This window comes from Euprymna scolopes, chromosome 21, assembly GCF_053919585.1.
Source record: "Euprymna scolopes isolate OS-2025 chromosome 21, ASM5391958v1, whole genome shotgun sequence".
NCBI classification, from domain to species: domain Eukaryota; kingdom Metazoa; phylum Mollusca; class Cephalopoda; order Sepiida; family Sepiolidae; genus Euprymna; species Euprymna scolopes.
The window spans coordinates 25,966,714-25,987,294 of NC_136502.1; the positions used below are offsets into that span (position 1 = coordinate 25,966,714).

The following is a 20,581-nucleotide window of genomic DNA, read 5'->3' on the forward strand; positions in this document are numbered from 1 at the left end:
AAATTATTAGGAGAATTTTGCATTTATTCATATACAACGGTGAGGTTCAAAGCTTTTAGGAATTCTTTCTGTTATATTTTAGATTTCTAAATGTTAGAATTATGGAAATTGCAACTAAATTAAAATATGAAAGCAAACATTTTGAAGATACAAGAAAAAAATGCGTTTTGGATCATTTGAAACGCATGCTGATTTTATTGCACCAGAGAAAAAGTTCAGCAGTTCAGAATTTAATTAAATTAATTGGGTGTTTTAATGTTAATTAAAACGGTCTAAGAAATGTCATGTGTGTTTTGTTTTTTATTTAATTTTATAACGAACTTTTAGATGGAATTGTTTTTTTTTTTTTTATTACAAATTGATTCAGGAATTTACGAATTTGAACTTCTAGCCCTTGAAAAATGCTTTTTATAGGGAAGAAACAGTGCTCAACCCTCTTCAATCTAAGATATGGGAGCCCCCACTGGGAGGCTACTCTGTGTAAACAAATGAAAGTGTTACAATCTTTTAATAACCAAGAAAAAGGAGAGAAAAAAATCTCCAATTTAATAACATTTTCAGCATTTACACAATAGATTCATATATTTTAGTAAGGAAAAATGAGCTTGAGTTGGATGGTTTTACTCAGGAAAAAGTGAGTTAATCCCAAATTAGTCGCTTTCTGCTCTCTCTCTCTCTCTCTCTATCTATCTATCTATCTATCTCTTATTTCTCTTAGCTACGGTTACTAGTTAGGGTACTATTTCCTTTTATTTGTTATTTATTTACAATGAACTATTTCAATCTTTTTATTCTTTCCTTTGACTATTAAGATAAAGAGAGTGATAGAGACAGAGAGACAGAGAAAGAGAGGAGGAGGAGAAGCGAGAGTGACAGATATCATATAAAATAAGAATGGGAAGGTCAGTTAAGATAAAGTAGGAGAGGAAAAGAGTGATAGAGAGAAACTTAGTAAGGCGCTGGCTCATCTGGCGAGTAAATTGCAAATTAAAGCCAATTAGAAAAATGAAAAGGATATTTTTTTCAAACAATCCCTTCAATTCCCAAGTTTAAAAAAATGTTAGTGTGTACTTCGTGTGATTAAAACATATAAGAAAATAGCTTTTGAGAAACAAACATTGATTAACTTAGCTTTAAACTTGAACTTCAAATTTAATAGCGATTTTCAAAAACGGAAACGTTTGAAGGAATGTAAGTTTAGGCCATAAAATGCACATGTTCTATAATATTTAAGCAACTCTATGCATTTTTATGACCACACAATAAGTAAGAGGAGAAAGAGTGAAACTAATTTAATACTCAGAGTACTTCTCAAAAGATTTCTACATCCTCATCAGATTGGGCGTTCAGAAGTAAGTAATATTGGCTCTCAAAGGAATTTACTAAAGAATTTAAGAAAAAGACAGAAAGCAAAAATATATATTTTTCCTTTAACGGTTCTTTACTTTAAAACGTGTTTATTTTTATTTTTATGAAGAATTTTTTATTACTTTTGGTTTTAATTTCCCCTGTTTCTTTATTAACAGTTTGGTTCTTATCTAAAATAGGGTTTCCTCTGAGAAATACTGTTTTTATTTGTTTATCACATCAAATGAGTCATTATACTTGACTTCCGCATATAAAGTTAAATTGTAACCAGACATTGTTTCCTATTTGCAAATTTAAAAGCTGCATAATAACGTTCAAATTTCAGACATAAATATCTTATTTTCATTATTATATATCTAGTGGTGCCAGCGATTTTTTTTTGTAATCCAGAGAAAAATCGAAAGTATTTTCTGTCTATAATTAAAGTTTAAAAATCAAGTATCATGTCTCATGTGTGACCCTAAACCAAAGAAAGACAGTATTTATTGGAGAAAAAAACAAAATTCATAATGGCATATTTATGTTATTATTATATTTTTGGTTTGAAAAGAAAAGGCTGTAATTTATTACAGTATTTGACTAACTTTGACTCTCCACTTATCTCGGCAGTCGTCCTGAATGTATATACTTGCAACTGGAATTAAAACAGTGCCGACTCAGGAGAATTGTGGTTAGTGATTGCACAACTTTTGTGACAAAAATTTCATGCACAGACAACCTTTCAGTGGGTATTCATAGTCTGACAAGACTGAATGAAACCTTTTTTTTTTTACTAACTTTAGTCATTTTCGCATAAAATATGCTTATAGTCCGATCAAATACAGAAAACACTAATCTTTTTTATCATTATATGCAAAGGAACAATTTGAATATGAACGTGAGGATAAAACTTTGAAAAATGTCATTGTCTATTATAAACATTTTTGAGTCTAAAATCTTAAACACTAACCAATTTGTGTCGATTCAAACAAATCCCTTATCCTACGGTTCACATGACACAGACGTACAAAGAATTGTAAACGTAATAAGGCACACAATAATTTTTTTAAATTTTTTTATTTTACTTCAGTAAGTTTTAAGAGATCAAGGGGCTCCCTCCCGGAGCTAACACTTGATTCTGTTATGATTTAAATTTATATCCCAGGGCCCTTTTAAGAATAGATACTGTTCCCTTTATGGCTGCTATCTGTATTCCGTTACAGCTTCTAAGTATTTATGAAGATTCTTTTTTATTAATCCAGTCGCTCTTATCACAACCGGTATAATAATGTGTGTGCCTTGTTACATAACATTTTAATCGTACATGAAAATGCCTTTTGCAAAAGTATTATTTTTTATATGTCTCCCACAATTTTATTTGTAAGAGAAAGAGAGGGTAAGAGCAGATAATAAAGAATGAATGATTATTGTCAAGAAAAAAAAATTATATATTTAATAATATAACGGACAAATACTGGCCCTACAGTCAAATACGATCTATTATCATTATCTAAATAAGGCAATTTTCTTTAGTAGATAAACAGATAATACATTAACTCCCCCTCAAATAGATATTAAAGATTATAATATATAATAGCAGGCCGCCCGGAGTTGCCCGGTTGTAAAATATGATTAAATATGATATCTTAATTTATGCTGAATTTCGTATTTATTTTGATAGAGCCAATTCTCAATGGATTATTATATTATACGCAATATATAGTACTGATTTCAAAAGTAAAAAAAAATAAATAAAATAAATGACTTGGGTTCCAGCAGCTAGAATAAAAAACAAAACGTTTATCTCTCCAGTGGTATTCACCACCATATCACCTAAAGACAGATATGTATCAAAACTTTAAAAATTAACGCAGTTTAACATATAAATGTATATTTGCGCATGCATAGAGGAGCACTTAAAGTTGACATACACCTGCTACGTTCTAATTTTTCAATTTTTATCCACTTAGCAGCTATTTTTACTAAAGACCAAATTGATTTTGTTCCATGGGTCCGTATCCTCTATATATCAAGGTTCAAGTGTGCAGACCAAAAAAATGAGAGTTGTTTGGTAGAGACCGTTTCACACATGCACACAGACAAGGTTACTTATATATATATATATATATATATATATATATATATATATATATATATATATATATATATATATATATAGAGAGAGAGAGAGAGAGAGAGAGATAGATAGATATTTTCGGATATATATTACCTCAACATAGTATGAAGGACTACCTCTTGCTATTTTACTCTGTACTTCACTACCTCCTCCATATACTATTTAATATTAAGTAGAATAGTCTTAAATGGTATAGTTTCGGCTACAGAACGTTAAATATATAACCTGCATTGTTAATAGATGTGATTTTAATATAAAAAACTAAGTTAAGACATTTGTTATTATGATGAGGGTTTCTATTATAATCACTGTTCAAATCAAGCACCTTATTATAAATTAAAACAAAACGGCTTCGGTTAAATGCAAACAATGAATATCTGTCCACATATTACCACACACTTATTCAAAACAAAAAAATCAAACAAAAAAGAGTGACAATAGATTGAGCTTTTCTCTTCAGAATTCCACAGAAATTTGCTGGAAGCACCATTAAACTTCGCATTTATTTTAGCAGATAAAATCGAATGGAATCTGCTAGGAAACGTGACAAGTAACTGTCCTCAATTTTGATTCTTCTCTGTTTTTTGGGGGGAGGTTCTTCTACTTCTTGATCTTATTATTATTTTGAGAATTCATTTTCTAAAAGAAACCAAGAAAACCAAAATCCCTGAAAAGGAAGAAGAAAGAAAAATCACTTAACAATAGAAAGTCTTTAGTTTCTCACTTAAGTATTTTGCTTAAAGGGGGAAAGAATAGTTATATTGAAGAATGAACGCAATTTCGTGACAAAATAGGAATTAAATGTTTATCCCAGTTGTTAGCAATTCTTCAATGTTTTCTCTTTTTTTCTCTCTAACACACCTGCACACACCTGCACACAAACACACACATGCACGCACACACATATATTTCTTAATAAATGATTTATATGTATATAAAATACATATACGTATATATTATTAATATAAATAATAAATGATAATAAAACGTATTAGGTTGAACATTTTACTGCATTTTCATGGTAGCACTTATCATTAGAAATGTATGAACCTAAAAGGAAAACTGCAGTAATAAGCAGTATTTTTTACAATACCCATGTTCCTCATTTTTTTATTCATATTTACAAGTATTTTTTATGTACTTCTTACTAACCCAATGTTTACTTATCACGGTCACGTGTACAGATACTGTGATACTGTAAAACTGCAGTAATGTTAACACCAAATACATTTTATTATGGGTTGAAAATACAGGTCTTTATTTTGAAATTGCTGAACACTCAAGTAAAGCGTGACATAAACAATTATATAGAGCATTAAGATGTTATTTCTTGTGTTTCTTTTTCTTTTAAATATGAGAAAAGTATTACCATAATTGAACAATACACATTTAAAAGACTGGAGCACACATCGATCGAAATATAATTAGATTATAAATAAACGTTACATTTGTACTAGGAGTTAAAGATTTATTTGTTTAGTTCTTTACAAATTATAAAGATACAGTTAAAAATATGAATATGAAGATCACTACAAAAAATACACTTTCAATCTAATATTTACTACATTCAAGAATATTTGTTTACCAATGAAGGTTTTGCGCCTTTAAAAGATACTAAGGATCAATATTTTCGGCCAGAAATTTGGCTGTCAAGGAGTCAAAGTTCAGCAATTTGACCTTTGAAAACTCTACCAAACCCCTCTGCCAATTTTGGGTCTAAACACTTGAAATTTTAGATGTAGGTTACTTGGACATGGATTAAACGTTTTAATTGGATTTGAGCCCAAAACAATAAATGTTAAGGCGTCATAATTGGAATCAAAGTTTTTAAAAAATTTGACTTCAACGGTGTCTACCAAATTACTCAGCCAATTTTTGGTCTAAACATTTGAAATTTTACATAAAGTATATTCAGACATAGGGCAAGCTTTTTAATCGGTTTTTGGATGAAAATTTGTCTACCAAGGGGTCAAAGTTCAAAAGATTTTCCCTTTGCGGTCTCTAGAAAACTATTCAGCCTATTTTGGTTCTAAACATTTGAGATTTTACATAAATGGTATTCAGACATGCAGCAAGTTTTTAATCAGTTTTTAGGCGAAAATTTGTCTGCCAAGAAGTCAAAGTTGAAAGAGTTGACCTTTGCAGACTCTACCAAACTCCTCCGCCAATTTTGGGTCTTGAAATTTTAGATGTAGGTTACCTGGACACGAATCAAACTTTTTAATATATATATACATATGCACATAAAGTTATGAAGAGTACATAGGGCCCGAGCGAAGTTGGGCTGAACTGCTAGTACTGATATAAATAAGAATAAAATACTATGGATTCATATAACTGATAATCAAATACTAATGATTAATATAACTAATGATTAAAAACTAAGGGTTATTACAACTAAAAATTAAAAAACTAAGGTAAATACAACTAAACATTTCTTAGCTCTGGTTTAAACGAGATTTATAACATAGATAAATTACACAAAATTATGTAGATTCTGCAAACTTGAACAACTGTAAATTAATAGATCCATTAAGATAATCTAAAATTCAAACATTTAAGTTCAAAATTTCAGTGTTTATATTATCACATAGCCTTCAGTATATTTTTGATTGCTTTGAAATAACTTCAGTTAGAATCTAAATCAAAACATATAGTTTTCTAGTATCATTCATTATCATATGAGCCACGTCTAAACGCATATAAAAACTGCAACAATAACGTTGTTAAACCTACAAATGTATATTTGTGCTTGCATAGAAAAGCATGTTAAGTCAACTTATGCCTGCCAAATCCCAATTTTTTTTCAATTTTGACGACTTAGCAGTTATTTTTACTGGCTAAAAACCAAATTGAATTTGTTCCACAAGTATAAATCCCATATATATCGTTTCAAGTCTGTAAATCAAAAATTGACAGAGTAGTTTGGTAGAGACTGTTCCTCACACAGGGAAACAGATACAGAAAAGGTCACACACACGTATTATACAAAATATATATTTTTAAGGTATATATCATAAAATCAACCAAATTGTCTCAAATAACAAGCTCAATGAAGATATGTTTCCGACTTCAGAGCATATATACTGGTTAGTAGCATCTCATTGACTAAAGAAAGAATTATTCCACACTCATTATTTTTTTATTCTTTTGTTTATTTGGCAAGTGCCAACATTTTTATCATTTTATGCCTTACAAGTTTTTTACAAAAAAATTTCCTTTGTTTATTTGGCTGTTCATCAGACGTTCAAATATTTAAAAAAAAATTAACTTTGTTGTATAAGTTTTATGCACATAATTGCATTGACCATGAAAAGTTACATCTGATTCACTACTTTAAACACTATTCGATGCAACCATGTTCATTTGTATAGAGAATAAATTAACAGTAAAATAAACTTCCACTTTTTATAAATAGATACTTTTTAGATTTATATTATAACCCAAACTATTTCGTTGTGTATTTTGTTTCAGATGTTATAATCACAGATACAAGGCATGGGATATGTAACAAATTGAAGGCATCGTTTTAAACTGAACCTTTAAGACACTGAAGCTGCTCTGGGAATTAAGCAAATGGAATGAAATGAAACAATATCTAATCTTATTCTCCAAAATGGCTTCAGGGTTATGGGTTGTCTTTTGAAAACGAATCCTAGAATTGAAATGCTCGTCCATTGCCAAATGTCAGATGTCAGATGCTTTAAACACAAACGCAGGGGAGATTCTTACTAACAGCACGTGAACACTTTCAAGGGAGACAGAATCATCAAAAGTGTGCATGAAAAAATCTTTGGAGCAAATGTCCATAAAAGGTCTGTAAAAATTCTTTATATTTTAAATATATTTAATTTATTCTAATGTAATGCATACTTAAGCAGTTTCATTGTGTTTCTTAATATGTTTATTTTATTTAAAATCATGTACAAAGTGCTTGTAAAGAAAACAATGGTATTGTAACATTTTTAAATATTAAGGGTAATCTAACCTAGAATCAAATACTGAGAGCTGATTTAACTAAGGATCTTGCACTAAGCATTAAAATATACATAAAGATCAAATAATAAGATTTAATATATACTAGAGTTTTAAATAAGCGCTAATATAACTGAGGATAAAATATTAAAATGTAAAATTTTTGCTAAATGTCTCATTAAAGAATTCCTTTTGCAAACCTTCTAAGCAAATTGATTTAAAATACTCTTATACAACCTTTATAATTAATTTATAGCAAAATAGTCAAGTATCAATAGTTCGTCCAAAAACTAGCAGGCTGCTGGGCGTTGCCCAATCGTAAAATATGCTGGAATATGATATTTTAATTTATGCAGATTTCGTATTTATTATTATAGAGCCAATTTCTTATTGATTATTATACTGTACTCAATATATAGTAATGCTTTCAAAAGATAAAAAGAAATTGTGACTTGGGTGCCATTAAGTAGAATCGAAACCAAAGCATTTAGTAATCTAGAGTTAAAATAAAGCTGCATCTGCAGCTGCTGTTTGTACGTTACAATGAATGCCCTGGAAAAGTCACGTATGAGTCACCAGTTGTGAACTAATAAAATTATGTGTATTGCTCGTGGTAAGCAGTCATGAAATCTGTGTCGTAGTGCTATGTGTGGTAAGCAGAAGTTTCTCTATTTTTTTGTCAAAGCGAGTAAGCAACAAAGCCACCTCATACTTTCATCATTCTGAAAGTGTTTGAAAATGTAATGTATTAAACTGAATCTAAGCAGCCAGTCAAAGTGCGTGAAATGACAGAGCGTTCAGTATTTAAAGATTTAATGAGTATTAACTAACAGTTAATAAAACAAAACGATAAAATTACATTATGACGCACACGAGTAATAATTGAATCCTATGAAATATTTGGTAACAGTGTAAACTGGGGTAGGAGGGAGACATAACAATGAGCGAGGAAGTATCTTGTACTACTTCTAAGTATGACTTGTTTGAGACAGCGATTCTCCTTGGAATTATTATAGCAATTTAATAAATTGAATCAAATGTATTGATAATAACTGTAAGACACATATTAGCGTCGTCATTTTGGATTAATATGTGGCTCCAATGTTTCTTTTCCTATAATGTATTTTCAAAGACAGGAAAAATTAAGTTCGTTTTTATAATAATAATAATAATAATAATAATAATAATAATAATAATAATAATAATAATAATTGGGAGTTCTGAGAGCAGACACCATCAAATCTATAGAAATGAAAGAAAAGATTGGAAAAGAATATCTGAGAAGGACAAGGAAACTCTTAGAAACAAAATTATACAGTAGAAATCTAGTTAAGGGAATAAGCACCTGGGCAATATCACTAATAAAATTCACCGGATCATTCATAGGAAGAAGAAAGGAGACGTTAGGCATTTTAATAAAAAAAAACAAACAAGGAAACTAATGATTATGCACAATGCATTATACACTAAACTGACTCTACTTGAAAAGGAATGAAGGGGAAAAAGGATTGGTAAGTATAGAACACTGCATGGAAGACACAAAAAGGACTTAAAAAAAAAGAAAACATAACTCAGAAAACAGAAAGACTGATCACTGCAGCAAGAGACACCATCAAAATGAACAAAACAGAAACAACAAAACCAGAAACGAAAAAATAAAAAAAGGAAAAATGGGAAGAGAAAAAACTCCATGACCGATTCATAAGAATGATAAGAGAAGAGAATCATGAGAACAAAGGAAAGGGCATTTAATAGAAAAATGCAATTTGAAGTAACTATAATTAAACCCAGGAAAACAGTAAATGTAGACTGTGTAAAGAGACGAAACGATAAACCACATAATAAGCAAATACAGCAAACTAGCCCAGAAAGAATACAAGAACACACATGACTGCGTGGGGGAATCAGTATACTGAGAATTTTTGTATACGACTGCACTTCGAACATGTAGACAAATTGTACAGACATAAATTAGAGAAATTACTGGAAAGCGAAAACCACAAAATTCTTTGAGACATGAAGGTACAAATAAACTCATCGAAGTGAAGAGATCGGGTGTGATAATAAGTAATTTTACATTTTTCCATTCCAATAAACCACACAGCGAATATGAAAGATATGGAAAAAATGAAGCAAATATCTGGAACTTACCAGATTATTAAAAGGAATATGGGACATGAAAAAAGTTAATAATTGTAGGAACATTAGAAACAGCCGCCCCCTCTCCCACACACACAAAAAAAATGGGAAAAAGACTAGAAGAAATTGGAATTAAGGAGAAGAATGAGAATATATAGTGGACGGTAATGAGGAAATTAGATGAAACCTTAAGAAAAACCTTTGAATGTAGAAACTAACCGAGATAAACTACAAACACTAGAAAGCCCCATGGGAGCTGCAACAGAAGCAAAATGAAACTATGAAAGCAACGCCACATGAACCCAAGGAAACCGAAATTGCAAGAAATGCCATAAACTGTATCCCCTCCCCATAAAAAAAGAGAATCAGCTTTGGCTTATAGCACATAGTTATGAATAGTTGTGAAAGGTTAAGGAAGATTGAAAGAAGGTTAAGGGATATTGAGGAGGGAGAACACTGGATGAGTGTGAAGAGTACTGAGACTTGCCACCTAAATTCCAGTGATTATCATTGGTCCTTGCCAGCAAGAAATCAATAGAAAGCAGTTGTTGTGATAACGCAAATGTAAAGCTATTTGCAAAGATTATTGAAATTGGTGGCGAGTACTAAAAATCAGGGGAGACTTGTTGCCACATAGACTCCACGAAATACCACCGGTTATCTGATGATGGCCTGTGTGAGAATTAGTGAGAAATAATAATAATAATAATAATAATAATAATAATAATAATAATAATAATAATAATTCTGATTTCGTTTATCAAAGTCTCTCTGAAAGGGATGGTATTCATTTCCAGAGGATTTCCCTCAATACCGGCTTCAAACCAGGAGTTTCGAAGCTCAATGGTTTTCCTAAGGATGTTGGTGGTACATATAATAGCAGAGGTCTGAAGGCCACCTAAAACATCAGGGATTTGTTGTTTTTTCAATTGTCCTTCCAGACGACTTCATACTACTCCTAGTGTACCAACTATGACCGGGATTATTTGTGTTTTAACCCCGTGTATACGCCTTATTTCCAAGGCCAATGGAGCATAATTACTCCACTTCTCATTCTCCTTCTCCCTCACATTCCTGTCCCAGGGTACTGAAAAGTCTACAATCTGCCAATTTTTTTAGACTTTGTCAATGACGACCAAATCTGGATGATTATGTTCCATTGCTTGGTCATTATGACACTTTTATCCCACCATACCTCTACCTTGCCATCCTCACTTGTTCTCACTTCATTAGGCACCTCCTCAAACCGTTTTCCAGCACACTTCACCCCAATCCTCTTACACACCTCCCAATATATCCAGAGTCCCATACGATCGTGTCTTTTGCGATACTCTCTCTGCGCCAGTCCACTACACCCTGCTGCAAGGTGTGCAATTGATTCTGAGGTCTTACCACAAATCCGCCATTCTGCAGCAATTTCATCTCCTAGAACCACTTTTTGAACAATCTTGTTCCTAATGCCTGCTCTTGTGCTGCACAAACAAAAGCTTCAGTACTCTTAGCCAGATACCTAGCTCTAAGCCATTGCCATGATCTTTCATCAGCCACTTCTGCTATATCCTGGAAGAACCTTCCATGCATTTTCTTCCTAGCCAGTTCCTCTTCCCTTTCTCTATCCATACGTTTCACATAATCAGCCTTGGTCTCACATACCTCCACTTCATTGGCCACAACCTTAAGCATCCACTCCTCACTTCTAACCACATGCTCCTTCAACGACATCTCCTCGGTTCTAACACAATCTTTTACACTTTTCAATCCTCTTCCACCGTCTTTCCTCTTTTGATACAGCCTTGCTACGCTACTTTGAATGTGAAATATACCAAACACTGCTAACACTTTTCTTGCTTTGATATCCATGGCATGCAAATCCTTGTCAGACGATTCTAAAATTCCTGCACTGTATCTCAAAACACTGACTGCCCATGAATTCACTGCTTTCATTAGGTTTCCTCCATACAGTTTCGATTTTGCAATTAGTTTCACTCTTCTAAGATACTCCTTCCTGACTTTCTCCTTCATTTCTCTGTTCATGATGCTTACACCCTCCAACATTCCCAAATACTTATACCTTGTATCTTCTATTTCTTTCATGATTTCTCCATTTGGCAGCACTATTCCATTCGAATGAACCTTTACTCCTCTTTTAATCACCAGCACCGTGCATTTACTAATCCCACACTCCATCCCAATGTCTTCTAAGTATGTCCCCACAAGTTCTACCAGTCTCTCCGTTTCCTTTTCATTCCTACCGAATATTTTCAAATCATCCATAAACAGTAGATGGTTGAGGCGTCTGTCACCAGATCCAAAGTTATACCCCAGTTTTTCTCTCTTCAAGAGGATGCTCAGTGGTATTATTATCATTACAAAAAGAAGTGTCGATAACGAATCTCCTTGGAATATTCCATGTTTAATGCCAACCTGCTCCATCACCTCTTTGTTTGCTGTCAGCACTGTTTTCCATTGAGCCACACTTCACACTTATCTCCAAAAGTCTTACCACATTCTCAGCAACCTTCATCATCAATAGTGCTTCACGTATCCATGAATGACGAACCATGTCATAAGCCTTTCTGTAATCGATCCATGCTATGCTCAGATTCCTCTTCTTCTTCTTTGCATTTTGCATTAATGCTTTATTATTCAGTGGTTGCTCTTTAGTACCTCTTGAGCCTTTCTGACACCCCTTCTGTTCGTCAGGAAAAACACCATTACTCTCAAGATGTTCATAAATTTTCTCCGCAAATATTCCAGCCAACAGTTTCCACATCAGTAATTGGTCTGTAATTATTGGCATCTGTTCCCTTTGCAGGATCTTTCCTAATCAGTGTTGCTATTCTCTTCACAAGCCAATCAGGGACATCTCCCGACTCTACGACCCTTTGCAGGGCAGCAGCTATAGGTGAATAAAGGCATTGAAACTGTTTAAACCAGAAGCCCGTCACTCCATCTGGACCAGGTGACTTCCAGTTTGTCATCCTTTGTATGCCAGCCTTAACGTCATCAATGGTTATCTCAACGTTCTTCATCTGCTGCATTCTTGATAGCCTTTCTCTGACCTCTCCCAACCAGCTAGCCTTCTTATTATATCGCCCTTCGAGAGACCAAATCCCAAATAATAATAATAATAATAATAATAATAATAATAATAATAATAATAATAATTCAAATTGATTAATTTGCAGTGAACTGCATCTGAAATGGTTCACTTTTAATATTTGAGTTATCTTAATAAGAAAAATTAATTTAAAATAGATGTTGCCATCTCTCTTTTTGAATACTACTATTTAAAGATGACTAGAGGTTTTAGTTAGAATTTCGATCTTTTATGTTGCAAGCTTGACTTTATTGATAAACACTACTTGAAATTTGCTTGAAAACTCTAATCTTATTTTAAGAAGAATATGAAAGGGGAAATTATCCTAATTTTTTATGGCAGTAGACTAAAAACTTATTCTCAACAGAAATTTATTAGATGTTTTTTTTTCTCGAACTGTCTCGTATTGTATTTATTTTAAAAAAAATACATTTGTATTTGTTTTGGTGTCTCCATACTATCCGTCCTTTTTGTACATGATAGTGTCCTGTTATTCTTACATAAGTGAGAGGTAAATATTATCTCTGAGACAACCTAAAGGTAGAAGTTTGGCACAGTATAAACAACAAAACTACAGACATTATTTAGTACAAGATCACAGAAATCACCGAAGAGAAAGTAACAGAAGTCAGACATAAGAAACTTATGAACAAAGATAAAACAAACCTCCCATTTCTAATGAACGAATAGTTGAAGAAAGCCAATTCAGAAACAGAAAAGGTGAATAGACTTCTCTCATACATCCCAACAAATAATATTATCTTACTGGTCTAAACGACTTAATTTTGAAGAATTCAAATCAGTAATTACAAGACTGCAATAGAAACACCTTATCAAAAGCATAAACCAAAAAAGTCTGTATGGGAATTAAACTGGGGACCCAAATCAATAAACTATAAAAGGAATCTGAAGCAGTGAATAAGGCGAAAGAGATCAGAAAACGGCAGGGAAAATATGGCTAACAAAGAAGAGAAAGACTTAACAAGAAATATGAAGAACTAAAACAAAAGAAAAGGAAGATAAAGAAGATAAAGAACAGTACAAATAAAATAGGACTTTTGAAAAAAATAAAAGTCAGTTTTATCAAAATGAAAATGGAGAAAGAACAAAAATAGAATAACCGAATTCAACAAATAATTTAGGGGCAAAATATGGAAAAAAGGACAAAAACATATCAGAAATACCAAATGGCTGAAAAACATGAAGGGAGAGCTTCAGGAAATTAAAAAAGAAGTCGCAATCGAAATTAATGAAGAAACATCCAGGACGACCTTAAGAAAAATGGCAAACTGGAAAGTGCAAGGCCATAGCGGAATACATACATTCTAATTTAAATACTCCACGACCCTATATGAAAGACTAAGACAAAAATTAAGATATATACATGAAACAAACATATAACAGTGGATGACTAGAGAAAGAACTACATTAATACAAAACATCAATGAGAAGGGAACAATCCCAAGCAACTACAGAATGATAACCTGCCTAACAACCACATTTGCAATTTTAATGGTATAAGAACAAATATACCACATTCCTAATAACCATAGACTACTCCTGTGGAATAGAAAGTGACAAGTGGGATGCATCAATCAAAAGAAGATAAAAAGCAGAAAAAGAACTTATCCATCGTATAGATCGACTACATCTACAGAATTATTCCCCAAGCATAAATTATTTAATGCTTATGAATGTACAAACTATCTAAAAATGTTATCGATTTAACATAGAAAACAATAGAAACTGGAACTGACAGCTGGAGAGCAACATCTGATAGAGATAATATGAAAAGGCATTTCCCAGTGAAACGTTCACCACTAGCTTTATTATAGTCATGATGTCACTCAACAACATACTTAGAAGGGGCAATACCAGATACAAATTCAGAAACATCAAAAGATAAAATAAACCACCTTATGTATATGGACGACCTGAAAAAAAAAAGACGAAAAAAAATTAGAAAATCTACTAAATGCAACCATTTTAGTAAATAATGGGCAATCAACAATTCCCCCACTAACCAACAATCACGAGATTCTTTGCTCAGCAACCGAGAAGGCTAACATGCTTGCCAGTCGGTTTGCCTCAAACTCCACACTGGACCCTCTAAACCACCCCCTACCTCAATTTCCTATGCGGACAGATGCCACGCTAGACGACCTGAAAATCACCCCTGCTCAGGTGCATGCTATCATAAAAAACCTTGACACTTCCAAAGCATGTGGACCCGACCTCATCCCAGCTGTGCTATTAAAAAAGTGCTCGGCCGAAGTAGCTCCAGTTCTCTCCAAACTCTACAACAAATGCCTTAATGAATCTTGCTTTCCGAGCTGTTGGAAAACTGCTTCTGTAGTACCAGTATTCAAGAATTCTGGCGAAAGAACTGACCCATTAAATTATCGCCCTATTAGCCTCCTCCCACTTTTTGCCAAAATATTTGAGACCTTAATTAACCATGCTCTAGTCCAGCACCTTACAGATGCTAAACTTCTGACCGACCGTCAATATGGATTTAGACAAGCCTGTTCCACGGCAGACATCCTCACTGTAATCTCTGAACGCATATACCATTCACTGGACAAAGCGGGAGAGGGAAGAGCGTTAGCTCTAGATATATCTAAGGCTTTTGACAGGGTATGGCATGAGGGTCTCCTCAGGAAGATTAGATCTTACGGTATCACTGGTAGAATACTTAACATAATTAAATCCTTCTTAGATAAGAGAAAAATCCAGGTTGTCCTCGATGGTCGTACATCTAAACAATATGATATAAATGCGGGAGTGCCCCAAGGATCTATCCTGGGACCTCTGCTGTTCCTGATATTCATAAATGACCTCCCCGACAAGATTACCTCTGAGATGGGGATATATGCTGATGACACCACACTCTATAGCAGGCACGACAGGAAAACAAACGAACATATATCTAAAGTAATGGCAGAAACACTAGAGGATGACCTCCAATCAGTAGTGGAATGGGGACAAAAATGGATGGTCACGTTCAATGCCACCAAGACAAAACTGGTTTCATTCAATAATTACAAGAAACCTTCTCTACCACCTATAGCAATGGCCAACGACTCTTTATCTGAGAGTACGTCTCTCAAGCTCCTTGGCCTAACGTTCACTGGAAACATGAGTTGGAACAGTTACATCGAGGGCATTGCCAGGGCCGCTGCAAGGAAGGTGGGCTCTCTCTACCGTGCTAGAAAACTTTTAACACCCGAAAGTATCCTGTACCTCTATAAGGCCACTATTCGCCCATGTATGGAGTATTGCTGTCATATTTGGGCCGGTGCATCGGCTACTAGTCTCTCGCTCCTTGACAGGGTTCAAAAGAGAGTCGCAAATCTGATAGGCCCTAAACTGGCATCAAAACTCCAGCCTCTGTCCCATCGTCGAAACGTTGCATCCCTCTGCCTGTTCTACAAGTATTATAATGGTGAATGCTCTGAAGAACTGCAAGCACTTGTGCCCCCACGACGTGAACACCCTCGACAGACCCGACAAGCTGCAAAATCCCACCCCCACACTGTAGAGATCCCTAGATGTAAAAGATCCTTCTACTCCAGTAGTTTCTTCCCCAGAACTGCTAGACTTTGGAATTCCATTCCGGGTCACTGCTTCCCCAACTGTACTGACATGCATAAGTTCAAGTGCAACGTGAACCAACATCTCGCTGCCCTAATCCCTACATAGTACCCCAGTAGATGTTTCCCCTGATAGTAGCCCCCTACACCAAAGTGGCAATGTGCCTTGTTTGGGGTGAAAATGTAATAAAAAAAAAAAAAAAAAAATTTGAACCGTAGGGCTACGAATAAAGTGCTAAGTTATAATCATTTCATAGAAGTGAAATTGCTACAAATTGCAGACAATATAAACTTTATTTTGGAGTGGCTTTTAAATAAAATATCATCATAATATTTTTGGGGAAAGCATAAAGCTTATAATATAACTACTTTTTGGGGAAAACATGAAGCTTACGATAAAACTATTTTTGGGGGAAAACATGAAGCTTGCAATAAAACTACTTTTTTGGGAAACCATGAAGCTTATAATATTACTATATTGGGGGGGGGTGAAGCTTACAATATAATTACTGTCTGTTTAACTTATTTGAGAATGGGGTGTCAAAGCATTAGCAGAAATCAGTTAAACTTTAATGACCAATGAGAGTGAAAGATGAGTGAAAAAATTTGGTCTAAGTAATAAAAACTAAACACTGAGCACTGTAGAAGTAAATACTAAAATTAAAATATACATAAAAAGGAGGAATAGAGAAACCAAGAAAGAGACTAGAAGAATAAAAAAAAATTCTCCTGCCACTATTAAACATGATATAAGTTTTTTTTTAATTTGTATTGTTAACTTTCTATTAGTGTAAATTTTCAAATTATAAATGAAAGAATGTGAAACGTTTCTTTTGCTGTTTATAAATCTGATAAAGTGCGTAATTAAACTAAATTGTTAGAAAACCACAACTAATTTAGGCAAAGTAATATTGTTTTGGGTTTAATGAAGTATTTATTTTACCTATATATATTTCATCTATTTTATATTAAAATCTCAAATAGAATGACTGATATGTGTATGTTAGCAGTGTCTTAAATTCTATTTTAAGAAGCTGGAAAGAAAATTTTGGACGCTGAAAACGTACACACGATAACGGAACTCGTATTTCAATGAAACCGTAATATATATATATCCGGTACAATCGTAGGCAAAGAAAGGTTTTAATGTCTGTAATTGATCTGAAGAGATGCCGAAAATGTAACACAGTTACGATTGTACCGGATTTTTTAGCTTTGATTCACTTTATTTTGGAGCACTCTCATCTCCTTTGGATTAAGCCTCCATAATCTTGAGCAATAATTTTCCTTATCCCTTTTATATTTTTCTCACTTAATTCTTCTCTTTTTTTTTCTAGTTCTTCATTATTGCTTTCCTTCTTTCTTTCCTTTTTCTCCAACATATCATCCCACACCTCCAAACTTTTTACATTTTTACATTTCTAATCTAAATATATTTGAAGTCTGTTTTGTCTTTTTACCCTTATTTTTGCATAATGCTGGCTTTTTCTCCTCTACTGATGAGAAGCATTTGACTTCGAAATGCCATGGCCTAAAGTGGTTTCTCAACCTTTTTCCCTTTTTTAACCATTATTGGATTGATAATGTAAGTTCCTATGTAAGTTCCTATGTAATTTTACTCCTTATCTTTATAATATATATATATATATATATATATATATATATATATATATATATATATATATATATATATATACATATTATTTTTAAAACCAGTAATCTATGTACACGCATGTTTTGAGGCCCTACTCCTCATCAGCGTAGCAAATACAAACAAAACAACAACAAAAACTACGTAAACATATATATATATATATATATATATATATATATATATATATATATATATATCTTGTGGGAGTCTTTCTAGTCTTACACAAAAACACGCGTTCATATCTCAAGCTATATTACTTGTCATATACATACGCGCACACAAACATACGTGTGCACGTCCACACATGTACATATATTCACGTTGCATGTATACACACACACGCTAACGTACACACATGTACTCACACACGCGCACACGTACGCACACAAGGACAACGTCACTTCCCTTTCAAAGGAAATCCACACATGCGCAAAAGACCACCGGAAACAATTATAAAAGCAAGAAACAAGCTGTTTCCAGCCCTTTTTTCCAGACCAGCTCTCGAGCTGAGAGGTTCGACAAACCAGCAGCCTCCCTTTTGGGAGGCGCGTGCCTCACATTCCCTGCTACTATGTATGGGGCATGAGCTAACAGACAGTATGTACACTTTATATGCTTTCTCTCTCCATGGCCTGGATTGACTTTTTCTCATTCTCTCTCTTATACTACAATACACTTTCCTCCTCACCAGCTAACAGCGAGAGACGCACACCAAACTGGATTGACTGTCTTTCTTTCTCTCTCTACAACAATAGACTTTCCTTCTCACCAGTAAACAGCGAGAGACGAACGCGGACATGAACACGTGTTGTACCCTTTTCTTTCACTTGTTTCTTCACGAAATAAATAATAGTTCGTTTAATTCAAGTAAACGCGTTGTTCGTTCCTTCCTCAAAGCAATTCATTTTTCCTTTCCCAATTCAAATCATTTTTCATATTTTGTACGACTGGTGGATGTATAATATATCCACCAGTCCACCACAATCTATAATATAAAGCTGAATGTCTGTGTGTGTATGTGTGTGTGTGTGTGTCTGGTCACAAAACCTTGTATACTTATATATATTTGTATACTTGCCGCTTCTAAAAAACATTGTATACTTATATGTATTTAAAGCTTGCTATTTAAAAAAAATTATTTTAAAAAACTGATTACATGTAATGATAGAAGATGTATCGAGACACAGGAATGGGTATGTTTGATCTGGCAGAACAGTGGTTCATTAAAATTGTGGGGTCTGCGTTCGCGCCTTGTCCACGAAGTATGGAAATAAAAAATTAAAAAATTAAAAAAAAAAACGTTTACAAGTGTTTTTGATATAGATGTACATAAGAATACTTTGATAAGTATGTCTTAACTTAAATAGGGATGGTATAATAAAATTGTGGGGTCTGTGTTCGCGCCTGCCCTCCATAGAATGGAAATAGGCACAAACTTTAATAAAGACTTTTCATATCTATCTGTGTAAGTATACTTTGATAATTATGTTTCTGTTTGAAGAAATATGGTATAATAAAATTATGGGGTGTTCGTTCGCACCTGACCTCCATAGAATGGAAATATGTCACAAAGTTTAACAAGGTTTTTTAATATAGATCCAGAGAATATTTTGATAAGTGCTTCAGTGTGAACAGGTATGGTATAATAAATTATGGAGTTTATCTATTTTATTTTTACTTTCATCATATTTTGCTTTGGTTTTGATACCCCCAATTCAACCCAAATTTACAACCCTTCCTTTTCATAACCTATCATACTTTCATAAATCAGAGTCTATTTTCTGTAGGCTGTTTTTGAATCCAGTCAACGACGGGTACTTTTGCTAGTATATATATATATATATATATATATATATATATATATATATATATATATATATAAGCATATATTTGATCTGTTCAATGTTCAAGATGGGTTATCTAACTGAAATACATGCTAACATTAATGGGACACATTTTATAAAAAAATTATATACTATCAATATAAATACATACTCATATTCAACTAGCTGTGTCTATCGGCGTTAATTAATTTAATATTAGAAATAATTATTTTTAACGTCATCCCAATTATTATTTTTATTCAAATAATAATAAATTCTATAAATTACTCCAGCTATGAAGTAAGTACATTTCACAATAAGGTTATAATAGCTAGGTGACAACCCCATGCACACGTTTTATGTATTTTAATTATTTTGTTTTGTTTTAATTTTACTTTTGTAAAAATAATGAATAAATTATTCTTTTTTTGCGAAAGAAGTATTATACATTGTTTTATTTTTATTTACTTATTTGTTTTGTAGGTCTGAAGAAGTTATTACATGGATTCCCTCTGCGTTCTCTTCGTCCTGCCAGATAGAACGGTTATTAAACCCAGAAATTATATCTTGAAAAAAAAAAAGAAAAAAAAGAAAAAGAATGTAAGCAAATTCCAAAGTTCTCAGCCACCATTTTCAACTGGTTACCTTTTTGATAATTGTCTGATGTCAAAACAAAGTATAATATTAAGAAATTCCTGGAGATAAATAGCAATTCGTTATTTACACTACAAAATCATAACAATTTAAAAGTCTGATCACCACAAAACATAAATTCTGTGAAACAAAAAGAGCTTTCTGTCCAAGAGTTGCTGC

The 20,581-nt window shown here is 33.0% G+C and overlaps 1 protein-coding gene across 2 annotated transcripts in view; it reads left to right on the forward strand.

Moving 5' to 3' along the window:
• The window catches only part of LOC145242958 (protocadherin gamma-A11-like), a 47,282-nt gene extending 26,915 nt beyond the window's left edge, over positions 1–20,367 (forward strand). The window contains exons 3-4 of one of the 2 annotated variants that reach the window (XR_013862823.1): positions 6,959–7,299; positions 20,252–20,367. Coding sequence is in view for 1 of the 2 variants with exons in the window: in XM_080106070.1 (XP_079962196.1) it covers positions 20,252–20,257 (6 nt within the window). In the remaining variant the exon portion in view is untranslated. The remainder of the gene's footprint in view (positions 1–6,958; positions 7,300–20,251) is intronic. The other variant, XM_080106070.1, reaches the window with a different exon arrangement.
• Positions 20,368–20,581: the final 214 nt, after the last annotated feature.